The 24085-nt window shown below is 65.6% G+C and overlaps 1 protein-coding gene across 1 annotated transcript; it reads right to left on the bottom strand.

The window, feature by feature from the left end:
• Positions 1-15052: 15052 nt before the first annotated feature.
• On the bottom strand, positions 15053-15748 carry DNAJB8 (DnaJ heat shock protein family (Hsp40) member B8). The gene has a single exon (XM_065935450.1). The coding sequence runs from the start codon at positions 15746-15748 to the stop codon at positions 15053-15055; it is 696 nt and encodes a 231-aa protein (XP_065791522.1).
• Positions 15749-24085: the final 8337 nt, after the last annotated feature.

The raw sequence follows: 24085 nt of genomic DNA, 5'->3' as shown, positions 1-24085 counted from the left end.
TGCCCTGGCCTCAAGTCTGGGAGTCCCAGTCCGGCCTCTCTCCAGGGAGAGTCAGCATCCCGGTCCTTCCTGCAGGCTCCATGGGCCGCCTGCCCCGGCGGGGCACGTGGCCTGTTCCCAGACCCCACAGCCACCAGCACTCCGCTTTCAACGGCACAAGCAGATGGGGGCCCCATCAAGACGAGTGTCTGGTGGGACCTGCCCTGCTGGGGAGCGGTGAGGATGGGGGGGTGCACACAGCAGGTGCCCACCACACGCTCCCTGGCCGCCGCCGGGGGGTCTCCTAGAAAGTGAAACAGTTACTGCCCCAAAGTGGGAGTGGCGCTGACGTTTATCAGCTGATGAATCGGTAAGCAGCACGAGCTGGCTGCACCCACACACCACCCGGAATGCTGCCCCATGGGATACGGTCACCTGAAGTGTTGCTCGGTGATGATAGTGGTAACAAGGGGATGCAATGCTGATGCCACGAGGACGGGCCTTGCAGACACTGAGGAGAAAAAGCCAGACACTCAGGAAGCCGTGTTCTGTGATTCCCCACGTGTGGGCTGCCCAGAGCAGGCGACTCCGTGGAGACAGGGCGCGTCCTCGGGCCAGGAGAGAGTGGGAGGGGAGAGGGCGGAGATCGTGGGGGACAGGGTTCTCTTCCAGGTGCCGAGCAGGATCTAACGCTGACTGTGGTGATGGGGCCAGCTCGGTGACTGCACTGAAGCACAGAATCACACGCACGGAGTCAGCTGAGCCGTATGTGTTACATCACAGGGAAGCTGTTTTAAAAAGTAGCAATAAAGTTACCATCAGTTCAGTTCAGTTCAGTGGCTCAGTCATGTCCGACTCTTTTCGACCCCATGAATCACAGCACGCCAGGACTCCCTGTCCATCACCAACTCCTGGAGTTCACTCAGACTCATGTCCATCGAGTTGGTGATGCCATCCAGCCATCTCAAAAGTTACCATATGGCCCAGCAATTCCACTCCTAGGCCGGCACCAAAGAGAGCTGAAAACATCAGTCCACAGAAAGAGCTGAAAACGTCAGTCCACGTGAAAGCGTATGAGTCAGGATAGTGGAAGAGTAGGGAGGACCTGATTCTCTGATGAGTGAAGTGAAACGTGGAATTAAATACGGATACAGGCTCCACAAGGATGAGCCCTGGAAACAGGCTCAGTGACAGAAGCCAGACAGCAAAGTCACATCAGATTGTGGCATTTTCAGCAGGGTCCCGAGTGGGCAAGCCCACAGCTGTAGACAGAACGCTGTGGTCTCCAGGGGCCGAGTGACGGCTCGTGGGTGAGGCTCCCTTTTGGGGACAAAACGTCCTCAGCTTAGATCGTGGTGACGGTTGTACCACGTTGTCAACACACGAAAACCACTGACGTGTCTGCTTTCATTGGGGAGCTTCACGGCATGTAAATTCTGTCTCCGGGTGGTTAACACTGTGCTCCCGGCCTCACAGCCGGTCCTCGGCAGTGGCCGCACCCCATTCGGTCCTCTGTGGTGGGAAGCCAGCGCCCAGCCCCGGGGGCTGCGGGACAGAATGCGCGCGGAGCCTTGGCGATGGGGGCGGGGACGGGGACACCCAGAAACTCGTGCGCGGCCTGGCCCGGGCCCCAGCCGCCCGCTGCGCCAGGCCGCGGTGGCTGTCGGCTCCCAGGGCCGCGGGAGAGGCCGGCAGGGTTCTGCAGGGGGAATCATGTTGTTCTTGTTTTAAATCACTTCAGCATTTGTCGTGTTTATTAGGGAACTAGTTCAAACATGTGAAACATGCACACGGCACAACACAGTGCTCTCCCACCAACAGCCACGAGGGAAGTGAGTCGTGGGGGCAGCCTCCAGCCTGGGGCCCTCCAGGCTCCGCGGTCGAGCCCCTGCAGACCCCCGGCCTGCCTGTCGTCGTGGGGAGCAGGCCCCCCCCCTCCTTCCCTTTCCCAGGCTGCAGGATCAAAGCTCACCATCGGGACCAGAGGCGGGGGCCCTGAGTGCATCTGAAAGTCTGCAACTAGCTGTGTTTTTTGGGAATCATTGCTGGCTGCATACAGAGAAACACGCGCCTTTCACACACACACAGCTTGTGAGCCTGGGGAAACGCACTCGGCCCTTTGCAGTCGAGTCGCCCCTCCAGATCCTGCCGGCGCCCGTGACCCCTCATGCCGCGGTCAGATTTCTGCGCCTACAGTCGTGCGTCATCTCGGGGGTCCCGTGCCCGTGGCCGCGCTGCCTCCTCTGGGCCCGCGCACCGTCCATAACCTGGGCAGTGGTTGCCTTGGCCGCTGAGCAGGCTGCACTGTGCGCGCGTCCTCCAGCTGGGGAAGACTCAGGCGGTTTCCAGGGTGGGGCCGCTGTGAATAAGCCACTGAAATTTCAGGTGAACCTGAGTTTGACGTCTCCTGAGTAAGTGGCCGGTTGTAGAACGCTGGGATGTGAGGTTAGTGGTGTCTGATGTTCCCGGCGACCGGCACGCTGTGTCCCCTCCTGACGCAGCTGTATTGCTCCTTCCCCGGGGGGCCAGGTGCTGAGCCAGGCTGGCGGTGGCCAGGGGGCGCTGCCAGCCCAGTACAGAGGAGACGAGAGACAGGAGTCGTGAACACGCAGGCTCCTGTTGGGCTCCGAGGGTGACTAGGTGGGGACGTCGGCAAGGTCCTCGCAAACCGGAAGAGCTGTTGGCCTGAGGTCCAGGGCACTGAGCAAGGCCCCGGGCCCTGGGGCAGGCGCGTCCTGGCATGGCACCGCGCCCGGGATGGATTTACTGGGCACCACCAGTGCCCAGGCCGTGCAGCAGACCTCAGAGACGCCCTGCTCACAGCCGAGGGCCCGTGGGGGTCACGGCCAGGCGGCCAGAGCTGGGCCCCCCCGCCATCGTGCCGTGTGACCCTGGGCGGGTGGCAGGCCCTCTCTGAGCCCCTGCCCTCCCGCGGGCGCCGCAGCCCCTGGTGGGAAATGGCCCGAGGCGCCTGCGGGCAGGGACAGGCCCACGGGCGGGGTGAGCCGTGGGCCCCGTGCTGCCGCCGGCGGCCGACAGAGGGCAGGAGCGGCCCGCGCCTCCGAGGCCGGCGCGGAGGCGGCCCGGCGGGAACACCTGAATGCAGGGCCTGGCCGGGGTGCCTGCAGGCCCCGCAGCCCCGACCTCCAGGGCTCAGCGTGGAAAGCGAACGCAGACCGCCACGGCCAGCAGTGTTTACACGGGTCACCTGTTGAGCGGGCACTCTCTGGGGCACACCAGTTAAATAAAACCTGACAGTCAGCTTCACTTTCTTTAAACGTGGCTGCTTCGGGCTCAAGCTCCAAGCAGGCTGGCAGTGCTCTGTGCAGACGGGCATGCACCCCACGCCCCGTGACCCCCGTGATCCTCCCCGCGAGGCACGCCCCCACCCACGACCCCAATGTACAGCCGGGGTTCCGAGAGGGGACAGGCGTGCTCGGGGCCGCCCCCCGCCCAGTGCAAACATGGGCGTCCTGTGCCCGAGGCACGTGTGCAAGAGACGGACGGACCAGCGCCCAGACACACCCACACCCCGGCCACCCTCACGCACACCCTGCACCCCCGCAGCTGTGGCCCCGTCCCCGGAAGGCCCGAGTGGGTCGTGGTCTCCCGGTCACCCCGGGCCCGGACCGGGGAACCTGGCCACCACCGCGGGCGGGTCTGGGAGGCCGCCCCTGCGGGGAGCGGGCACGAGTGGCCTTCGCCCGGCCCTGCAGGCCCTTCCTCCCCGCCACACAGCATTTGCATAGCGCTCCCCAAGCCCGTGGATTGCATTACATGGAGACCCGATGATAATCTTTGTTGAAATAATATTTAACACATGCTGCACTTTTAATTAACTATCTGAATAATCTCAAATTAATACCAGAGCTTTAAAAATAAGTTTTCATTTTCGCGTTTGGTAACATAATAGCAGCCCAGCCGGCCCGCTTCCTCCTTTGATTTAATTAAAAGCCCTTTTGTGCGTCTCTTGTCACTTCAGAAACGGACAAAAGCCCCCGAGGTGAGCAACCCAGGCCCCCGACTCCGGGTCCAGGACCAGGGCCACAGCCGCGGGGTGCCATGCGGGGGCCGCAGTGTGGGTGCGCGTCACACATGCTCACACACAGGGGGGTGGGCCCAGTCACAGGCACGCACGCGGAGGCAGCAAGCTGCTTCCACCCTTCCACGCGCATCCCAGGCCACATGGCCACTCCCCGCGCCAGCCCCACAGGGGGACGGCCGGTCGGTCATCCGCCGGCCATCGGGGTGACGCTCAGGCCGGCCGGGGTGGGCACCCCGGGCCTGGGCCCAAGGCCACAGCTGCCGCCAGTCAGCGCCCCGAGTGTGTGCATGTCTCCCCCTCAAGCGGTCTGTCTGTGCGTCCAGACTCGATGCTTCAGAAGCGGCCGGGCAGGCACCTTCGGGGGCACACGGCAGACACCCCCACCCGAGCCTGGATTCCTGGGCGGGGGCCGCGGAAATCCCTTAGATTCAGGGGCTGGAGGGTCAGAAACGGTTCCTGCACTGTGTGAGGTGGGTGGGTGAAGGGCCTGTCCCTCGGGGCCCATCTGAAAGCGGGTCGCCCACAGCGTCGGGGGCTGGCACCAGGGAGCAAGCGGTCACATCTCTGCACACGCAGGTTTCTCCGGCCAGCAGATGCGGAGGGCTGCATGCAAGCTGAGTAGTGCCCGGGGTCCTGCTGTGGGCGGGAAGCCAGGCGTGGCCGAGAGGGAGGACGAGGTGGGTGGGCGCCTCCCCAGCCCTCAGTCAGAGGGGGCCCAGGGGCCGCAGTGCCCGACGCCAGGGTCCAGCCTCCCTCCCGGGCGCCGGGCCTGGAACCTGGAGCGTGACCAGCAGGGCCCGGCCTGGGAACCGGCTGCCCTGGGGCCCAGCTCTCCTCCCCAACACCAACCAGTCCCTTCCGGCTGAGGCGGACCGGCCAGCCCCGGTCAGCGGGGCCCAGCAGACTCCTGCCTCCAGGGCTGCCTGCAAGGCGGGAGAGCCCGCTCCCACCCACCTGCCCCTGGCTGGGGAGGACTGGCCCGGCCTCTCCAGGCACCTCGCCCCACCATCTCACACTCACACACTCCCACCCGTGGTCACAAGTCACCCCAGACCACACACGAGTGAGCACACAGGTGTCCAGTCAGCCCGCGGCCCACAGGAAGTAGTGACCACCGTGGGCTGGGCTCCCGGAGCCCGCCGGCCTGGGGAGGCTGCGTTCGGGCCGGAGGCACCCTCGTCCCGCGCTCCCACTGCGTGCTGGGGGCCCCGCGTGACCCAGGGGCCAGCATGGGTCTCAGGCAGGGCGGGCGGGGGTCCCGGTTCACAGGGGGCAGCGGAGCTGGTTCAGAGAGGCCAGGAGAGCGGCTCAAGGTCACCCGGGGGCTCTCGAGCAAGCCTGCACACCGGTCAGCCTCCCACGCCCCCTCTACTACTGAAGCCAGTGTGGCGGGTGGGCGACCTCGGCGCTGGCCCGGAAGACTCGGCAGCCGAGGCGGAAGAGGCTCCCTCAGCCTCCAAGGTGGTCACAGAGCAGGCACTCTGAGGCCTGACCCCGCGACCTCGTGCCGCCCAGCACACAGCTCCTGCTGAGGTCTGCTGGCGGGGCGGGGGCACGGTGTGAGCCCCAAGCTCCGAGAAGGGCCCGGAACCAGGGGCGCTGCAGGCCAGCCCCCTGCTCGCTCATTCGGTCAGTCACCAGGCATGTCCCTGGCGCCCGCGGGTCAGGCGCTGTCCCGACAGGCGCGGCAAGCCCGACCAGGGCCCTGCCCTCCCAAGAATGCCATTCCCCTGGGAAAGAGGGACCGCACACATCAAAGAGATGGAGCGGGCGATTTCAGATAATGATCGTGAGCCGGAGCAATCAGGGCGGGCTTCTCTGAGGAGGGCTCATGTGGACTGAGACCCGCCAAGGAATGAATCCTGGGAGAGGACTCCAGGCAGAGCGGCTGCAAGGGCGGCGGCCCAGAGGATGGAAGTTCACAGGAGGGGGCCCGGGCAGGGCGGGGGTCTGCTGGCCCGGCCTGCGAGCAGCCCGCTGGAACAGGCACACAGGCCTGAGCACCCAGTGTGGCCAGGGGTTCCAATTCGCCAAGAAAACCTGGCGGTCTGGGTTTTGACTCAAAACCTTGATCTTTTTTTAAATAGCCATAACCAGTTGTACTTTTCCTGAAACTGTTCTGAGGGCCAAAAACAGCCGGTGGGCCTCTAGTTCAAGACCTCCCTCGGAAGTGAAAAGTGAAACTGCAAAGTGTTTGGACTGGAGCCCGCCAGGCTCCTCTGCCCAGGGGATTCTTCCTGATCCAGGGATCGAACCTGTTGCAGGCAGATTCTTTACCATCTGAGCCGCCAGGGAAGCCCCCTCCCTGGGAAGCTGGGGCCTGGACTCGAGTCCTGCCTCCCAGACTTGCCGGCTGAGCCCCCCTGGGCAGGCGGCCCACTCTCTGTGGGTCTCAGCGCTTCCAGCTGGAAGGGGCTGCCGTGGACGGCCGGTGCTGAAGGCATCCATGCCCTCAGCAGCTGTCTGCTGGACGCCTCCATGTGCCCGAGCCAGCGGTCTGGGGGCGTAGCGGCAGACGAGAGAGACAGGGTCCGCCCTGGCACCCCTCCACGGGGAACAGGAAATGAGTGAGTGGTCGCCGCGCAGGACCGCCATGCGTCCAGAAGGCTGAGGGGAGAGAATAGCACCCAGAGGCAAACAGGTATCGGGTGGAGTGACCCAAGGAGGGCAAAGGGCAGCGCAATGGCCCTGGGGCCTGGCCGCTCCAGGAAGGAGGCTGAAGCGCGGGCTTGGGTGGGGGTGGGGGCAGGGCGGGAGGGAGATGAGCCCCTTGGGGGCTGTGGGGGCTTCAGCCTTCCACCCTGAGTCAGGTGAGCCCCGGGGACGGTGCGGAGCTGCGCACGGGTGAGGTCGCCTCTGGGGTCCACAGGAGCCTCCAGGCTGCCGCTGGGGCTGGAGGTGGGGGCCTGGGAAGGTGGTCCAGGCGGGGGTGAGGGGCCGGACCCGGCCACAGTGGGGCTGGGAGGACGGTGAAGGTCCCCCCAGCACAGGGAGGGGGCAGAGAGACGCCTGGGCTTGGTCCAGGCCCCTGGAGGCTGGGATGGAGAAGCGGAGAGAGCTGGTTCCGGGCTTCGGGCTGCAGCGGGGGCCCACTGGGGACATGACTTCCAGCGTCCCGCCCGGCATGGACGTGGACGCGCGGGTGGGGGGCGCGAGTGTAGACGGCAGTGGAGGGGCGGGGGCGGGACGCCGGACCGGAGGGCCCTCGGTGGCTGGGGCCCGCGGGCCTCCCCTCCCCCACGCCACCTGCGGGTCGGGCCGACCGGCCTTTGTCCCGCCCCGCGCAGCACCCCCCGAGCAAACACAGCTGAGCGCCGGGCTCGCGTGCCGCCCCGCCCCGGCTCGGCGGGCCCCAGCTCCGGGCGGGCGGCGGGCGCGGGGCGGCGGCTTAGCGGGCAGCTGCGGCAGCGGGCGGGTGGGCGGCCGGCCGCTCCCACCGGCGCGGCGCTTTGTCATGCAGATGCCCGCTGGCGGCGCGCGCCCGCTCCCCAGCTGACCCGGGCGCCCGCGCCCCGCACCGGCAGGCCAGGCGGCCCCAGACCCGCTTGATCGTCCGCCGCCGGAACCGGATCTGCCTGGTGCTGGGCAGCCCGGGCCGGGGGCTGGGCGCCTCTGGGCCTGTCTCCTCGTTCCCGGCAGAGGACCCCCGAGTCGCCCTTGCGCGGTGGGGAGCACATTTGGAGACCAGCCCCCATCCCTCCCGCGGATGGTCCTTGGCCTTCTCTGAGCTCTGCGGCCCGCCCCGCCCCCGCCTCGGTCTTTCCATCTGTGCTTTGAGGGCAGGTGACCAGGTGACCGGGATGAGCGTGGCCTCGGGCCGCGGAGGCTGATGACTCCGACAGCAGCCCCCAGCGCTTCCCCCCACCCCCAGGGCGGGCAGCTGGGACTTGGCCTGGGGACCCACCCACTTTACCCGAGCCAGAGGCACCAGGAGAGAGGTGACCAAATGGAAAGTTATTTACTCCCTGGTGTCAGGAGTCAAGCCCCAGGCCAGGCCGGGAGCAGGAACATTCCTGGGTGGGATCAGGCCCTGAGCCGCCCGGGTGCTCGGGGTCACCGCGTCCGCCCCGTGGCCCCAGTCCATGCTGGCCTGGGATTCACGCCAGAAGCTGCAGAAATGACCACCTTGTGTGGGCCTGATGCTCAGGGTCTGGGACCCTCCACCAGAGGAGTGGGTCCTCCCGGGCAGCCCAGCCGGGCAGTGGGCAGGGCCCCCTCCCAGGGGCGTCCCGGAGGGCACCCCAACCGCGCTGCGTTTGTCAATCCCAATCACGGGGGTAGCTCCAAGGAAGCTCTGGTCCAGAGATCTCACTCCTAGGACTTCATCTCCAAAGGGCGGTCCTGCCGCGTGTGACCTTGGACACTGACCTTTGTGTCCTGTCTGGAGGCGGGAACATCGGCACGCCTCCCTCCAGGGCCGCCCGAGGAGGGTGAAGACCCTCCACGTCGGGGTCCTGATGTGACTGACAAACAGAGGTGAGACCCCGTCCCCAGGTGCCGCAGGGTCTGTCCAGCCCCCGCCCCACCCTCCTGCACCCAAGCTCTGGTGGCCGGGAGAGGGGCGTCAGTGCCAACCCAGACCCCCTCTTGCCTGTCACAGGAGAGGGTGGGGGAGGCCGGGGTGGGTGACCCACACCTCCACCCCAGGCCCCCGCCCTCTGCTCAGGCTGGCAGGAGAGACCCTCCAGGGGGCTCACCTGAACACACCTCCAGGGAGGGGCCTCCGTGCCCAGATCCGGTTTCTGGCAGGACCGGTTGGTCTAGGTGGCCCTGATGGACGGCCGAGATAAGGCGGGTGCGTAGTCTGGGCTAAGAAGGGGGTGGCCCAGACCCCGCCCACTCAAGGGTGGCTGGGAGTCCGAGCCAGTCCTGTCCCAGCTTCTGGCACCGGCCTTGGGGGGCCACACAGGCGCCCTGCCTGCACCCCTCCCCTTCCTGCAGTAAGAGTGACCTGGGGAGGGGCTCCTGGCCCAGGTCACCCAGGCCAGACCCGCCGCAGGCGAGGGTTGTCAGGCACACGGCCAGCTCCTGGCGCCAAGAGGCAGGCGGACTGCGGTTCCCCGGGCGCGAGGTTGTTCCGGACCCCACGTTTCAGCGGGCCCAGGCCTGGTTGTGTCTCAGGTCTCCTGGGAGCCCCGGGGCTGGCCTGTCCTCAGTGGCCGCCAGCCTCCTGCCGTCTGACGTCCCCACGCCCACGAGACTCCCTTCATTTGATCCTGCCAGCTAGTTCTGGTGTCACCCCTCTCTTGCCGGGACCCTGAGCGGCAGACTTCTGGGGCCCCAAAGCCCAGGGGAACAGCTGTGGTCCCCACACTTCAGGGCGAGGACCCCTGAGGGGATGGCCACAGAGGAGCCCTTAGTCCCCCGGACAGGGCTTCCCTCAGCTCAGCACGGGCCTTGGGCAAGGCGGCTCTCGGATCTGCCTGGGAAATGGGTTTTGCGTGCAGGACGGAGTCTTGGGAAGTGGTCCTGGGGAACAGGGGGAGCCTGGGGTGGGTTACCAGGCCAGGCAAGGGGGAAAGCGAGCTGGAGGAGGTGCTGCTGCTCCGCGGTCAGTGGGCTACGGACCCCGGGGAGGCCAGCTGAGACACCTCGAGGGGTGTGCCGAGGACCGTCCCCCCAGGGATGAGAGGGGCGTGGGTGCAGCCCTCACCCCCCGGGCAAGGCTTGTCCGGCAGCCTCCAGGGCTCATGCACACAGGTGCCCAGTAGGTCCTGCAGGCGTCCTCACGCTGGGTCAGAGCAGCTCTTGGGCAAGGGCGAGCTGGGCCATCAGACGGGTCTGCGGGACGGTCTCCACGGCACCGCAGCTGGCGGGCGCATGGCATACATGGGCACGCGGCCCAATGCACACACCCGCACCCCCGTCTGCCCTGGGGCAGCCTTTTCTCACTTTCACGTCCGGGGCAAATGAACCCAGGTCGCCCCGCGTCCTGTCTGTCCCCCGTGCCCACCCCCACCACCCGCCTCAGTTCCCGTGATGGCCGGTCAGAGCCTCGCTCCCTCTAGACCGCAGTCCACTCGCAGGTGGGAATGATCTCCGCTCATCAGAGCCGACATGACGCGGCGCCCTGCCCGTGGCGTAGCGGGTGTGCAAACCCGTCCTCCCTCAGTGAGTGCAGCGAGTCTCTGGTGGTGGCGAGGGCACTGGGGTGACTGCTCACCCCGCTCCTGACCTTTCTCCTGAACCCGAGCTCACGGCCGCCTGTCACGCGTGTCACACTCAACAGGCCCCCAGTGACCCCCTGGCTCCCCCTGCCTCACCGCCATCCCATCTCAGAGCGGACAGGGCCCTCGGAAGCGACCCAGGCCTCCCCACAGCTGCTCTCCCTTCAGCAGGAGCCGCCGCCTCTGGGCCTGGGCACGTGCCCCCTGCAGGGAGCACTCACCCCACACCTCCCTCGCCCCTCCCAGGAAGAGCGGGCTTGCGACGCTGAGCCCAGGACAGGGGGCTTAGAGCCGCGGAGCCCGCAGGAGGCAGAGTCTATGATGCAAGGACTCTGGATGACCCTCGGAGGTCTGGGTGGGCGGCCAGGAGGCCAGAGGGACCAGCGCTTGGCAGGGGCCCGACACGGGGCAGGCCTGGGTTGGGGAGACATCACATCCATGTCCTGCACGAGGCGCGAGCAGCTTCCGTGGGTCCGGGCTGCAGCCCAGGATGGAGTTAGACAGTGGGCAGGGCCAGCCCGTAGCCCTGGGTCGGGCAGCACCCAGGCTCCTGAGCCAGCCGGCCCTCCGGGAGGAGACCCAGCAGCGGGATTTGTGCTGAGCTGATGCTGGCCGGGCTTATGGAGACACGCAGACGCTCACAGACCAGGTGATGTTGCCAGCCAGCCTTGCCCAGCCAGCAACTGGCAGGCAATCAATAAGCCTAATTAATAATTAGCTTTTTAATTAAATATCAATTTGAAACAAGTATGGGAATCAGTCTCTTGCAATTAACACTCTTGCTCTGCTTTCGGAGAGGGGCTGGACGGGCGATCTGGGCTCCGGGGCCACAGGGGCAGGGCAGGCACGCAGGATCCCGCAGCGCGGGGAAGGGGCCCAGGCGGCCCGCCCCTCCCCTCCTGGAGCCACGGGGGCCCCGGGACACCCGCCCTGTCTCCTCCAGCCGCAGGGAAAATGTGCTCGGCCCTGCGGTCACCACCGCGCTGCGTACACTGAACACGGAGCAGGAACCAGCCCTGCCTTCAAGGAGCTGGCCTCTTGAACGTTGATGGGGAGAGACCCAGCAACCTGCGAGTGGCTGGTTCCTGGGATCTCAAGGAAGGAGAAACCAGGGCCGCAGGAGGACGGCTGGAAGGACGCGCTGGGCGTGGGCACGGCTGGGCCAGAGGCATGCCGGCGGGAAGGGGCGGGCAGGCGTGTTGCAGGTCTGGGGTGGCCCGGGGCGGCCCAGCGTCTGCAGCGGAAAGTAGCTGGTACATACCCCTGCTGCCACCCCGGAACCCCACGACCCCAGGGGTTTCCTGACCGGCGGCTCGGGTGACCGCAGGCATAACCACGGCGCCTGGGGGCCCAAGTGGCTGGTGGTGCAGGTTCCTGCTTTGGGGAGGGGTGACAGCGTGGTGTGGTTGGCGGGCAGGGCTGCCCCGGGCAGACGCTCGGGCTCCCAGGCCCCACGGCGCCCCCCAGGGTCCTCAGGACTTGCCTGGTGGCCGCCGGGGGCATCCAGACCTGGAGTCCTGATGCAGAGGCGCACAGCACGGGAGGGCCTGCAGGAGGTCCGCACGGGGAGCGGGGGCCAGGGCTCCCCCAACACAGCAGGTTCCCGGGGAGGGGTCCCTGCCCAGGGGCAGAGGCCCAGGTGGGGACGGGCTGGGCCTTGACTGTGCGGGTGGGGGGCAGGTCCGACCGAGGCCGGGTCTCCGCCGGGATGGCATGCAGGCAGGCAACAGAGCCCCGCGGCTTGTCCCGTGCCCCCCAAGGCCCAGACCCAGGGAAAGCGGGCCGGCATCTGTTGAAGCTGCCGTGGGGCAGGGTGGTTGGGAGGCGGGGGTGCAGTGCGGCGGACGGGCGCCCAGTAGGTGCTCAGGGCCCCCCACCCCCAGCCTCAGGAGGAGGCTATCCCTGACGTCAGGAGTCATGATGATGCGACTGTCCTAGAGGCCAGACCAAGGGCGCTGGCCGCCACTCTGCACCGAGCTTGGACCCCTGCCTGGCCAGGGAGGGACCCTGGGGTCTGTGGCCCTTTTGTGGCAAAGGGGGCAGACTGGAGAGGTCTGAACACACCCCGGCGCTTCCCGGGGGGTTGGCAGAGAGGGCTGCAGTGGGGGCCGCGCTAGGGCTGGAGTCTGGCTCAGCCGGGCCCTGGACGGGGTGACCTCTGTCACCGCTGTTGCCCACCAGGCCTACCCCGAGCCGCGCGGGCATCAGTCCCGCTGCTGCCCCCGTGCCACCCCATCTCTCCCAGGCTCTCCCGCCTGGGCACCCTCGAGCTTCTCCCCCGGCTCCAAGGCCCTGCCCCGCGAGGGTCTCTGGGTCCCCCCTTGCCCCCACCGTCCTGCCCGCCCTGCCTGCCCACGGAACCCCTCCCGCCCACTGCAGTGCCCTTATCTGGGTCCAGCCCCTGCGCGATTGCTGGGAGCCCATCCCCATGACAACGGGGCAGATGGCGGCTGCGATTAGCTGCTCTCCCTCCCGCCACAGCTCAATCCGTCTTTGAAATTAAATCAGCTGCGATAACATCGACTGGCCAGGGGAGGGGGGCAGGCAGGAGGCTGCCCGGCCCGCACCCACCCCACCCCACCCCAGGCCTGGGCGCAGGGCGAGAGGAGCAGGAGGGTAGACAGGCTTCCAGTGTGGACGGGTGACCTCGTCCACGTCTCTTGGTCTCCGAGCCTCAGTTTCCCCATCTGTAAAATGGGGGCAAGTGGCCATCCCTGTTTTGGGGGTCAGTGAGAGTCTTTGGGGAGGGGGTACAGGAGGAACCCTGGGGGTGCTCAGTAGGGCTGAGAACGTGGCCCGCTTCATCCATGGAGAAGCCACAGCCCTGGGGGAGACCCCAGGCCCTCAGGGTCCCAGGTGGCCTCAGACCACACGCGGTCGGAGACTGCAGACCTGCCCTGTGAGCTGCAGTGCGTGCCTCCCCAGGGCTCTGCTGCCCTCACTCGTAAAGGCTCCAGCATCACTGAACCTGGCGCCCGAGGGGCAAGGGGGGACCCATGACGGCTGGGACGCCGTCATGTCCACCGGGCAGCAGGGGACAGTCGGGGGCCTGGGAGGAGGGACAGGAGGACCCAGGAGCGGCGTGTGGAAGAGGGGGTGTGAGGTCTCCCCGAGAGTGTGGTGGCAGGAGAAGCCTGGGTAGAGAGGGATGTTTCAGGAACTGGGTCGGTCTGTGCAAAAGTCCCACTTCAGGAAAGGGGTCTGCAGGGAGGGGACGGTGGGGTGAGCGGGGACCCCGGGGCAGCGGGGAGACGGGGCTCTGGGAGGAGGGTTCCCAGCATGGCATGGCCCGCGCCAAGGTCTCAAGGCAGGAGTCCCCCCAGCGAGTGTGCAGGAGCTGGAGGAGACCGCTCGGGCTGGAGCACAGAGCGTACTGGGAGGCCAGGGAGGTCGTGGGGGCCTCAGCGGCCACCCCGAGGGCTTGACTTTTCCTCTGAGTGTCTCACGAACCTCTCAGGTTTTCACAAGACCCTTCGGGCTGCGGGGATGAGAGCAGGATGAAGGGAGGAGGCTGGGGCACTGTCCAGGTGAGCCACGAGCAGACTTGGGCCCGGTGCAGGCGCTGAGTGTGGGGGCTGCATTCTGAACGGGGGCCTCACCATCTCTTGCCTCAGGACCTTTGCATGGGCTGTGCCGGTCCCATAACACCCCTCCCAGGCCCCTCTCTGCCCCACTTCCACGGGGCTTCAGCTCCGCCGTCTGTCAGATGGGGCTACGGGCAGAGACAAGGATGCAGAGAGGGGCTGAGGATCAGAGAGGGGCTGAGGATGTGTAGCCAGGCTCCATGTACTCAGAGGGACTGGAACAGGGGACTGCTAGGACCGGCCTGTGAGTCGGGGGGAGACACCGAGGTGAGGTCCTTGGGGTGTCTGTGAACGCCCGTGCCTCGCGACCACCCAGCCCTGGGACCCTGCGCTCGCCGGTGGGCTGCTGGCCCGTAATTGGATTAGCCGGGCAGCTGTCGGGGCTAAGCAGGCCCACTTGAGGCAACCGCGCTCGGCGGTAATTGGTGAAGTTAGCAGGTCGGCGGGGGCAGAGGTCGGGTGGTTAATGCTGTCGTTGGGGGCTTTGATGAAGTCAGTCCGGCTGCAGGGCTGCGAGCCGCGGCGCGACCCTCTGGGTGCCACGGGGCTCTGCTGCCCCTCGGCTAACGCGGTTAGGGGGCCTCCAGCTGCCGGACCTTCCCCGGGGTCCGCGGGGCCAGACCCAGGAGGCCTGAGCCGGGAGGGACAGCAGGTCACCTGCTGTGTGCCCCTGCCTAGGGCCCTGTAGCACCCGAGGGGGCTCACAGGCCGCTAGGGATCTTGGGGTGCTGCCCTGTGGCGGGGGCGGGGGGGCAGCGGCCGGGCTGCTGGGATCTCGTGGGGAGGGCGAGGCCTGACATCTTCATGCTGAAGTCGGGCAGCGCCCCCCGGGCCGGCGACGGACGCCCTCGGTGGTTAGCAGCCCCGAGCCGTGGACTGGGTAGGCGGGCGGCCGTCGCGACCCTCACGACCCCCACGACCCCGACAACACGTGCGCACGGACCCGCACGCACGCACAGGCACGAAGCCGCACGCATGGACCCGCACGCACGGACCCGCACGCACGGACCCGCACGCACGGACAGGCACGGACCCGCACGCACGGACCCGCACGCACGCACAGGCACGGACCCGCGCGCACGCAGGCGCAGGAGGTGCCCGCGCGGCGCCCTGGGGAGGTCAACCTGCGCCGGGCTCCTGACACGTCCGCAGGCCTCGCGGGTGGCCCGGTCGTCGGCGCCCCCTCCCCGCCCCTGGTCCCCCAAGCGAGCCACCGCGCCCGCAAGCTCACTTGGCATGTTTATTGAGCACCGCCGGGCGGCGGGCGCGGGCGGCGCCTACTTGCTATCCACCCGTTTGAGCTGCTCCTTGCCGTTGATGGTCACCGACTTGAGCTGCCCGTCCTCCTCCACCTCCACGCGCTCCTGCCCGTTCTCCACGACGCGCTTGGTGGTGACCTTGTGGCCGTTGACAATCTCGGTGGACGACATCACCGATTTGAAGCCGGAGCCGCCCGAGCCGGAGCCGCCGAAGGACGTGGACGAGAAGGTGGTCCGGCCGGCGCCCCCGCGGCCCAGGCTGTCAAAGGCCGAGAAGGCCTCCAGGAAGGCGGGGAACTCGCCGAAGCCGGCAGAGAAGGCCCCGCGAAGCCCGTGGCCGCGGGCCCCGCGCTCGCTGCCGAAGGGCGCGTCCCAGAAGTCGAAGGAGAACGGGTCCAGGCCGCCGAAGAACTCGCGGAAGATGTCCTCCGGGTTGCGGAAGGTGAAGCCGCCGCCAAAGGGGCCGCCGCGCGGGGAGCCGGCCCCGCCCGGCCGCCAGCCGTCGCAGCCCGCGCGGTCGTACAGAGAGCGCTTCTTGGAGTCGGACAGGACCTCGTAGGCCTCGGACACCTGCTTGAACTTCTTCTCGGCCTCCTCCTTGTTGTCGGGGTTCTTGTCGGGGTGCCAGCGCAGGGCCAGCTTGCGGTAGGCCTTCTTGATGTCCTCCGGGGAGGCGCTGGTCTGCACCCCCAGCACTTCGTAGTAGTTAGCCATGCCGAGGGCCGGGGCGCGGCGGCGGGGAGACGCGGGCCGGGGGCCCGGGTGGCCGGGGGGTGGGGGCACCAGTGGCAGTGCGGCTCGCTCGGCGGGGCCTGGCTGGACTCGGGCTCCTGGAAGGCTCTGCCCGGCCGCCTACCCTTGCATAGTACCAGCGCCGGCGACGGGTGGGCGCCTCCGCTAGAGGGGCGGGGGGAGGGGAGGGCAGTGCCGCTGGGGGCCCCCTCGGCCACAAGGGCCCCCGCAGAGCCGCCCGGCCCTTTGTGACACCGGGCCTGGGCGGGGCAGAGTCCAGCCCGTGGAGTCCGGGGCCTGGAACACGGCCGGCTCTGCGCAGGAGGCCACGCCTGGGGGTCCACACTCGGAGCTCAGGCTCTTGGAGCCGCGGGGCTGAGCCCCAGGGGCTGAGACAGGACCAGCCTCCGGAGGTGGGTCCTGGGCGTCCGCGCTGGGGGTCAGGGAGGGGAGTGAGGATTCCTGGGGTGCGCTGACCGAGCCCAGAGGCTGGGTGGTCGGCGAGTGAGGCGCCGAGGTGGGGGATCGGCTCGGGTGGGGTCTGGGGCGGGAATTCCTTCTGCTGACGCCCCGTGGTCCCCGCAGATCCTGAGATGAGCCCCGAAGAGGCAGGGGTGTGTCAGCATCTAGGACCGCACTTGGCTGACAGTACAGTTCCTTGAATGAATGAGGCCCAGAGATTTGTAGCATCAGACTCAAGGTCACAGAGCAGGTGGGTGAGAGAGGGAGGTGCTGAGCCGTGGTGGGCGGCACCCTGGAGGGACTTTCCACTCAGGGCCGGTGGGAAAGACACGGCTGGTAAGAAGTGTAGGTCAGTGAGCGCGGTGGGCTGAACAGTGGCCCCTGTGCCAACTGCAGAACCTGTGAGCGTGCTCCTATTACTGTTGGGGAAAAGGCTCGCTCCGTATACAATTAGAGATCACCCTGGATTGCCTGGGCAGGTCCAAAATCCATGACAGGAGTCCTTGGGAAAGACAGACGCACTGAGAGCAAAGCGGGATGCGTGGGGGGGTGTGGGGGGCAGAGAACACGGCAGGGCCTGCCCCGGGGCTGGCAGCAGCCCCCGCCCACCCTGAGGGAGGCCGGCCTCTGGCCCAGTGCTGTCTGCGGCGCTTTGCAGGGAGTAAGGCACCCGCGGTGCCCGGGGGGCGTTCCTCTGGTTTTTGTTCTTGTTCTGACGCTGGGCGCGTCCAGAAGCAGCATCAACAAGCGCGTTAACACCTGGGTTCCCGTGCCCCTCGCCCCCTCCAGGTGAGACGGAGGCACCCCCCGGGGAGTCGGCGGGCCCACCAAGGGCTAGTGGGCAGCGTCTCCCCGCGCCCGTCTCTGGTCGGCACCCCTTCCTGTCCCCCCCCATCCATGGCTCCTTTGCCCTGATGCTCACGGGTGCTGGGCTCCAACACCTCATGTTCTAACCAACCCCAAATGCTGGGGGCGCCGAAAGCAGACGTGGGGACCCCGGAGTGACAAGCACTGTCTCCTCACACGCCTTGCCCAGAGGATGGCTCACCCCGCGTCCCCAGCCCACCCACCCACACGCCCAGACGTGGGTGCAGGCAGCTTCGTAGGTGGGACGCCCGGGGTCTGTGGCTGCAGCGGGAACCTGTTCTCAGCAGGCTTGTCTGCGGGGGCTGAGCGGACGTGCCCACAGGAGGCTCCTGGTGGCGGAAGCCCGCTTTACTTGTCAGCACCCCTGGGGCAGCTGCTGGGGCTGCCAGACACACGGTCTCGTCCTGGAGCCCAGACCGAGGGGTCTCGGGGTGGGGGGAGGCAACTCCGAGAGCTGGCAGACACTGGGGACCCTCCCACAGTGTCTGGGACGTCACGAATGTCACTCTTGCCCACGGCACGCAGACAAGGCCATTTTCAGCGGAGTGGGGAGTGGCGGTCCTTCAGGAGGGGCCGCGCGTCTCCAACAGCACCCTGAGAGGCGCGGTTGGGCAGAGGGCGGAGGGCAGTGCGCCGTGGTGGATGAGACGGCCATGGTCCTGGCGGGGGAGGCCGGCCTCGCTCCTGCTGGGGGCGGTGATGGTGGTGGCGACTTGTGGCAGGAATAGTCGGGGTGCTGGCGGGGATGGGGGCTTGCGGGGGGGAGCGGCGCTGAGCAGGAGCACCAAGGGCGACGGCGACAGCCCTTGCAGACCGCAGTCCCGCAGGCCGCACTCACGCAGGGACTCCTCCATGGCCTCCATCACACCCTGGAGAGCCCCTTACGGCTGGAGTCTGCAGGGGCCCGAGGTGTGGAGGAGAAAGAGGCAGAAGCAGGCAGAGGGCAGCCCAGAGGTTTGCGGCAGCTTTGGGTGACCCTCCCGGAGGCCGTGCTTCAGGGCAGCGGGCTGAGGTGCTCAGGGCGCGCTCACCACATTGTCCCGGGGCTTGAGCAGCTGCCCGCGACCCTCGAGAGCGGCTGCTTTGGACCCGCAGACCGTGATCATCAGTGACCTGCTTCTCTGGTCTCTCTGCCCCAGGTGGGCCGGGGGCTGTGAACTCGGGTGCCACGTGTTCATGCCTGTTACACGGTCAGTACCCATCCGCCCCGTGGCACTGGCCCAGGCCGATGCGGGTGGGTGGTGGGAAGGGCGTGGTCACGGCGCAGTAACGTGACTGCGGTGACCACCGCCTGCTGAGGTCGGGATGCTGGTGTCGACGGGCACAGCGCCCGCAGTAACGATGACAATGAAGCTTGGGGCGGCGGCAGTGGTGCTGGTGGGGTGTGGGGTGACGACCCCCATGCAAGGGTGGTGTCCGTTGAGCGGGTGTGGAGGGAGCAGCAGGCGCGCATGCTGGCCTGTCGCCCTGAGGATGATAACAGGGGTGTGAACTTGGTGGGAGCCTAGGCCCCATAACAGCCCGGTCAGCAGTGTGGGGCGGTCACAGCAAGGTCGGACGTCGGACCCAGGGTGGTGAAGCCCCGGGGCATCCCGCAGACGCAACCCTGGCCCAGGCCCCCTCTCCCCACCCTGCCTGGGGCTCCCTCAGCCTCCGCTGCCTCCCGCGGAGGAACCTCATCTGACCGCTGATGCTGCCCGAGCCCCTCGGCGGGCTCCCTGCCCTGCTCTCCCCCTGGTCCTGGGCTGGCCTGAGGCCGCCAGAGCCGGGGGACGGGCGGAGGCCATGGGGAGCAGAGCGCACCGCAGGAGGCACGGGGCCGGGGAGGCCAGGCTCCCTGCCGCCGCGGGCCCAAGGATGGAGGGCGGCCAGGGACCGGGGGGAAGGCCCGTGAGGAAGGCCGCATACAGAGGGGTCCACTTCTTTCTCTGCAGGGGGCTCCCCTTCTTCCGGCTTGGACTGGCGTCCTCTGAGGCGCAGGAGCCGGAAGTGTCTGCAGAGACCATGGGAGCGGCGGGCCCGGGCCCCTCTGGAGACCCGCTGAGGCTCCAGGCTGAGCCGACATTGGCCGGCCATCCACCACCCTGCTCTCTGCCTCGACCGCCCGTGGGTGGCGAGGCTTCTCCGAGCAGGGCTTCCTGCTCTGGGGAGCCCCTGGCCTCCCTGGTCTCAGGCCCACCCTATGCCCCAGCCCAGGGCGAGAAAGAGGCCCTTGGGTGACCAGGCGCTGGCCGGCAGAGTCCAACCCCTGCCCGGGACACCCAGAGAGGGCCGGGCGCACCCAAGGTCACACCGCGGCCCCAGGGCGCGCTGCGGGGGGGCGACCAGGCAGCCAGTTGGTATTCTCAGCGGCCAGAGGCCCCTCTCTGTCTCCGTAATTAATGGAGTGGCTTTTTAAAAGGATTCTAATCACCCCCGATTCTGTCTGCTTATCACTAGCGTCCCTAATTAGATGATCCTGGCAGTCACTCGGTTAATTCCCCCCAGCCCCGTGCAGCCCCGCCCGGCCAGATGGGCAGCTCAGGCCTTGTCTCCCCTCCGGCCCCGGGGCGCTAAGTGCATTACCTCCAGGATGGATGGGCCACAGCGCCGGATGGGCCGCTGGGTGGGCGCGGACCGGTGAGCGCAGGGACTGAGTGACGGACGGCGGCAGGAGTGGACGCACGGACGGACGGGGAAGCTGAGCGCTTGGCCCGTCAGCTCAGACGGTGCTGCCTTCTGCTCACTGTGCGTTCTCAGGGCGGTCACTGTACCTCTCTGCCTCGGTCTTCTCCGTCACACGGGGCAGAAATAGCATCTTCCCCATCAGGTTGCTGCGAGGATGGCTTCGGACGGCGGAGGAGCCGGCCACCGTTGGTTAACGACAGAAGTGGGTGACGGGCAAGGTCAGGGTGGATGGACGGAAGGACAGGACAGATGGGTGAAGGCAGGGGGTGGACGGGCGGTCCGAGGAGTACTGGGCGAGTGGTGGAGGGACGTACAGGCTGGTGGGCTGGGAGTGGGGCCCCTGGGTGGGCGAGGGTGGGTGGCCTGTCCCCCCAGACACCCCAGGACGGCCTCCGCACAGATGAGGCTTGGGCCTGCCAGCCTTCTCCTGGATCTCCAGGGGAGCGTCCTGCCACTGACACGTGCCCACCGTGTCTCTGTGTCCTCACCCTCATCCCCACCCAGATTACACCCCTGGGGTGGGCCGCGTGGTCTCGAGGTTCAGCTCCAGCCTCCAGTGGGCGGTTACAGCCTGAGAGAAGGTGTCACATGTGGGACCACCCCCCAACTTCCAACGTGTGCCAGCCTCCAGGGCAGCCGCCCTCCCCTCTTCACCCCCGCCTGCAGCAGCCCTGGGAGGGGCTCTGATCCCAGTTCCCACAGCTGGTTCCAGGCATCTAGGAGAATCCAGTCCCCAGAAGCTCCCCCAGTACCCACGGGCCTCTGCAGCTTCCAAGTTGTGCGATTTCCTAGGTCTTTTTGGGAAAAGCATAGAACAAAGAAGCTTGAAGCCTGCATGCATGTGCCCGCATTCACACCATCCACCCACCCACCCACTCATCTATTCATCCTCCTCTGCATCCACCCACCTACCCACCATCCATCCTCCTATCCCCCCATCCTCCCACCCACTTATCCATCTATCCTCCTATCCACCCATCCTTCCACCCACCCACTTATCCATCCATCCTCCTATCCCCCCATCCTCACACTCGTCCCTCCATCTATCCATCACCCTCCAACTTATCCATCCTCCCATCCATCATCCATCCATCTACCCTCTCACCTGCCCACCCACCTATCCATCCATCCATCAATCAATCTATCCCTCCATCTATCCATCACCTACCCAGTTATCCATCCTCCCATCCATCAATCTGCCCACCCCTCCTCCCACCCACAAATCCATCCACCCATTTGCCCATCCATCCATCTACTCCTCCATCTTCCCATGCATTCATCCACCCATCTGTCCACCTGCCCACTTATCCATCTATCCATCCATCCACCCACCTACCCACCTATCCATCCACCTACCCACCCATCCATCTACTTATCCATCTACCTATTCACTCATCCACCCATTTATCCATCCATCTACCCATCCATCCTCCCATTCATTTATCTACCTACTCACCCACCCATCCATTCGTCCATCCATCCACCATCCACCCATCAGTCCACCCACCCACCCATCCACCATCCATCTCACACATTTCTTGAGCTCCCATCACACCTGTGGGGTGTAGGTGTCTCTGGGTGCTGCAGGTGTATATTGCCAGTGAATGCACTCGATGGAGTCTTGTCTTTGTGGAGGTGACTCGAGTGTGGAAGATATGAGAAACTGGTAACGAGTGAAGGTTTCATGTGTCGGGTAGTGAGAGGTGCCATGAAGAAAAAACAGAAAGACAGCTTCTCCTCCTGACGGGGCAGTCAACAGGGCGCACACCCTGCACACACATCCTCAGGCCAGGCCCCAGGTGCCAGTGCACACGTGTGCATGGGAACACACACGTGTACATAAGCACGCACAAGCCCCCCCAGGGCCAGAAGCACTGCTGTGCCTGGGGATCGGGCACGATGTCCCCTAAGGTGTTGATTCAGCCGAGTCACCTCCCTCTCCCCCTCCCACACAGCCTGCCCCAGGCTCTGGGGAAGACAAAGACGCGACCAGCTTTGAAGGGGGGCCAACCCTGTGACTGTGTGCATCACAGCAAACTGTGGGAAATTCTGAAAGAGATGGGAACACCAGACACCTGACCTGCCTCCTGAGAAACCTGTATGCAAGTCAGGAAGCAACAGTTAGAACTGGACATGGAACAACAGACTGGTTCCAAACTGGGAAAGGAGAACGTCAAGGCTGTATATTGTCACCCTGTTTATTTAACTTATATGCAGAGTACATCATGAGAAACGCTGGGCTGGATGAAGCACACGCTGGAATCAAGATTGCCAGGAGAAATATCAATAACCTCAGACATGCAGATGACACCACCCTTATGGCAGAAAGTGAAGAAGAACTGAAGAGCCTCGTGATGAAAGTGAAGGAGGAGAGCGAAAAAGTTGGCTTGAAGCTCAACATTCAGAAAACCAAGATCATGGCATCTGGTCCCAGCACTTCATGGCAAATAGATGGGGAAACAATGGAAACAGTGAAAGACTTTATTTTTCTGGGCTCCAAAACCACCGCAGATGGTTACTGCAGCCATGAAATTAAAAGACGCTTGCTCCTTGGAAGAAAAGCTGTGACTAACCTAGACAGCATATTAAAAAGCAGATATGTTACTTTGCCAACAAAGGTCCATCTAGTCAAAGCTATGGTTTTCCCAGTAGTCATGTATGGATGTGAGAGTTGGACTATAAAGAAAGCTGAGTGCAGTAGAATTGATGCTTTTGAACTGTGGTGTTGGAGAAGACTCTTGGGAATCCCTTGGACTGCAAGGAGACCCAACCAGTCCATCCTAAAGGAGATCAGTCCTGAATATTCGTTGGAAGGACTGATGCTGAAGCTACAGCTGCAATACTTTGGCCTCCTGATGCGAAAAACTGACTTGGTGGAAAAGACCCTGATGCTGGGAAAGATTGAAGGCAGGAGGAGAAGGGGATGCCAGAGGATGAGATGGTTGGATGGCATCACCGACTCAATGGACAGGCATTTGAGTAAGCTCTGGGAGTTAGCGATGGACAGGGAGTCCTGGCGTGCTGCAGTCCAGAGTCACAAAGAGCTGGACACGACTGAGCGACCGAACTGAACTGATGGACCAGGGGCATCCATTTCATTCATATGGACATTTAAAACCATACAGGTGAACTGTTTGGCTATTTACTTCCTAATAAATTAATAAAGTCAGAACCTCGAAACCTCAAGGAGTTGCCAGGCCTGAGGGTAAGAGGCTGCAGAGACCTGGACCGCAGGGCCCAGGTGCCAGGCCCGAGGGTGTGAGTGTTTCCTGGGCCGGGGAGCCCTGGGGAAGGTTTGAATCAGGAGTCAGGGAGGGACTCGATCAGTTGCAGGTTCCAGAAAGCTCTCTCCACAGCGAGAGACTGTTTCATCCCCAGCAACGGAGCATAAATGCAGTGTGCAAAATGTCCTATGTGGTGGCGCGGATGTGAAGTTCCCAGAACCGGTGGTGGGCTGTTAACTTGGGACAAGTTTGGGAACTCCTTGGCCTTAGCCCACAGGCGGGGGGCGTCTGGGGCGGGGGAGTCCTTTGGCTCAGTAACTGCAGTTCTAGGTTGCTCCCACTCCCCCGAGAAGGGGCTCTGACTTAAGGGGGTGTCGTTCTGGGACTCTGGGGCTTTATATAAACTCCGTCCAGGGGGTCCGTCCGTCAGAGTCCTGTCTGTTGCCGACTTAGAAGGAGCCGCTGTAGGGAAGGCGAGGAGCTTAGCAGCCGATCGGGCGTCTCCACAGTCCAGCCTCTGCGGAGAAGCCAGTGCTGGTGGCACCTCATCTGCAGCCACGTGAAGCCCTGAGCCGCCCCGCCCCGGGCTCCTGATCCACAGACGGTGGGACAGAGAGGCGTGCGCCTTTGAGCTTCTGAGTTGGCGACGATTTCTTACACTGGATGGAAAACCAGTGCCGGGTGGGGTGCGTGCTCGGTCACTTCAGTCCTGTCTGCCTCTTCGCGACCCCATGGACAGTAGCCTGCCAGGCTCCTCTGTGCACCGGATTCTCCAGGCAGGGATCCCGGAGTGGGTTGGAGGTGTCGTGTGGTTGGCTCTCTGGGTATTCACCATTGAAATGAAAAGGTCGCACGCGATCCCTGCGGCAGAAGAGACCGGGCGGGGAGTGACGGAGGAGGCCAGGGTGCTGCCCGTGCGTTGGGCGGAGCCGGGCAGTGCGCGGGGGTGGCGTGGGGGATGTGCGTCTGTACATCTGCCTGCATGCTCCTGAGGATGGGGGCCTCCCGCAGCATCCGCCCCGAGCCTGGATCACGGCCTCCCCCAGATCAGCACAGCCACACCTGGAGGGAGGGGTGGGGAGAAGGAAGAAGCCGGCAC

This window comes from Muntiacus reevesi, chromosome 4 (assembly GCF_963930625.1).
Source record: "Muntiacus reevesi chromosome 4, mMunRee1.1, whole genome shotgun sequence".
Lineage (NCBI taxonomy): Eukaryota > Metazoa > Chordata > Mammalia > Artiodactyla > Cervidae > Muntiacus > Muntiacus reevesi.
This window is presented reverse-complemented; position numbering and strand designations above follow the sequence as displayed.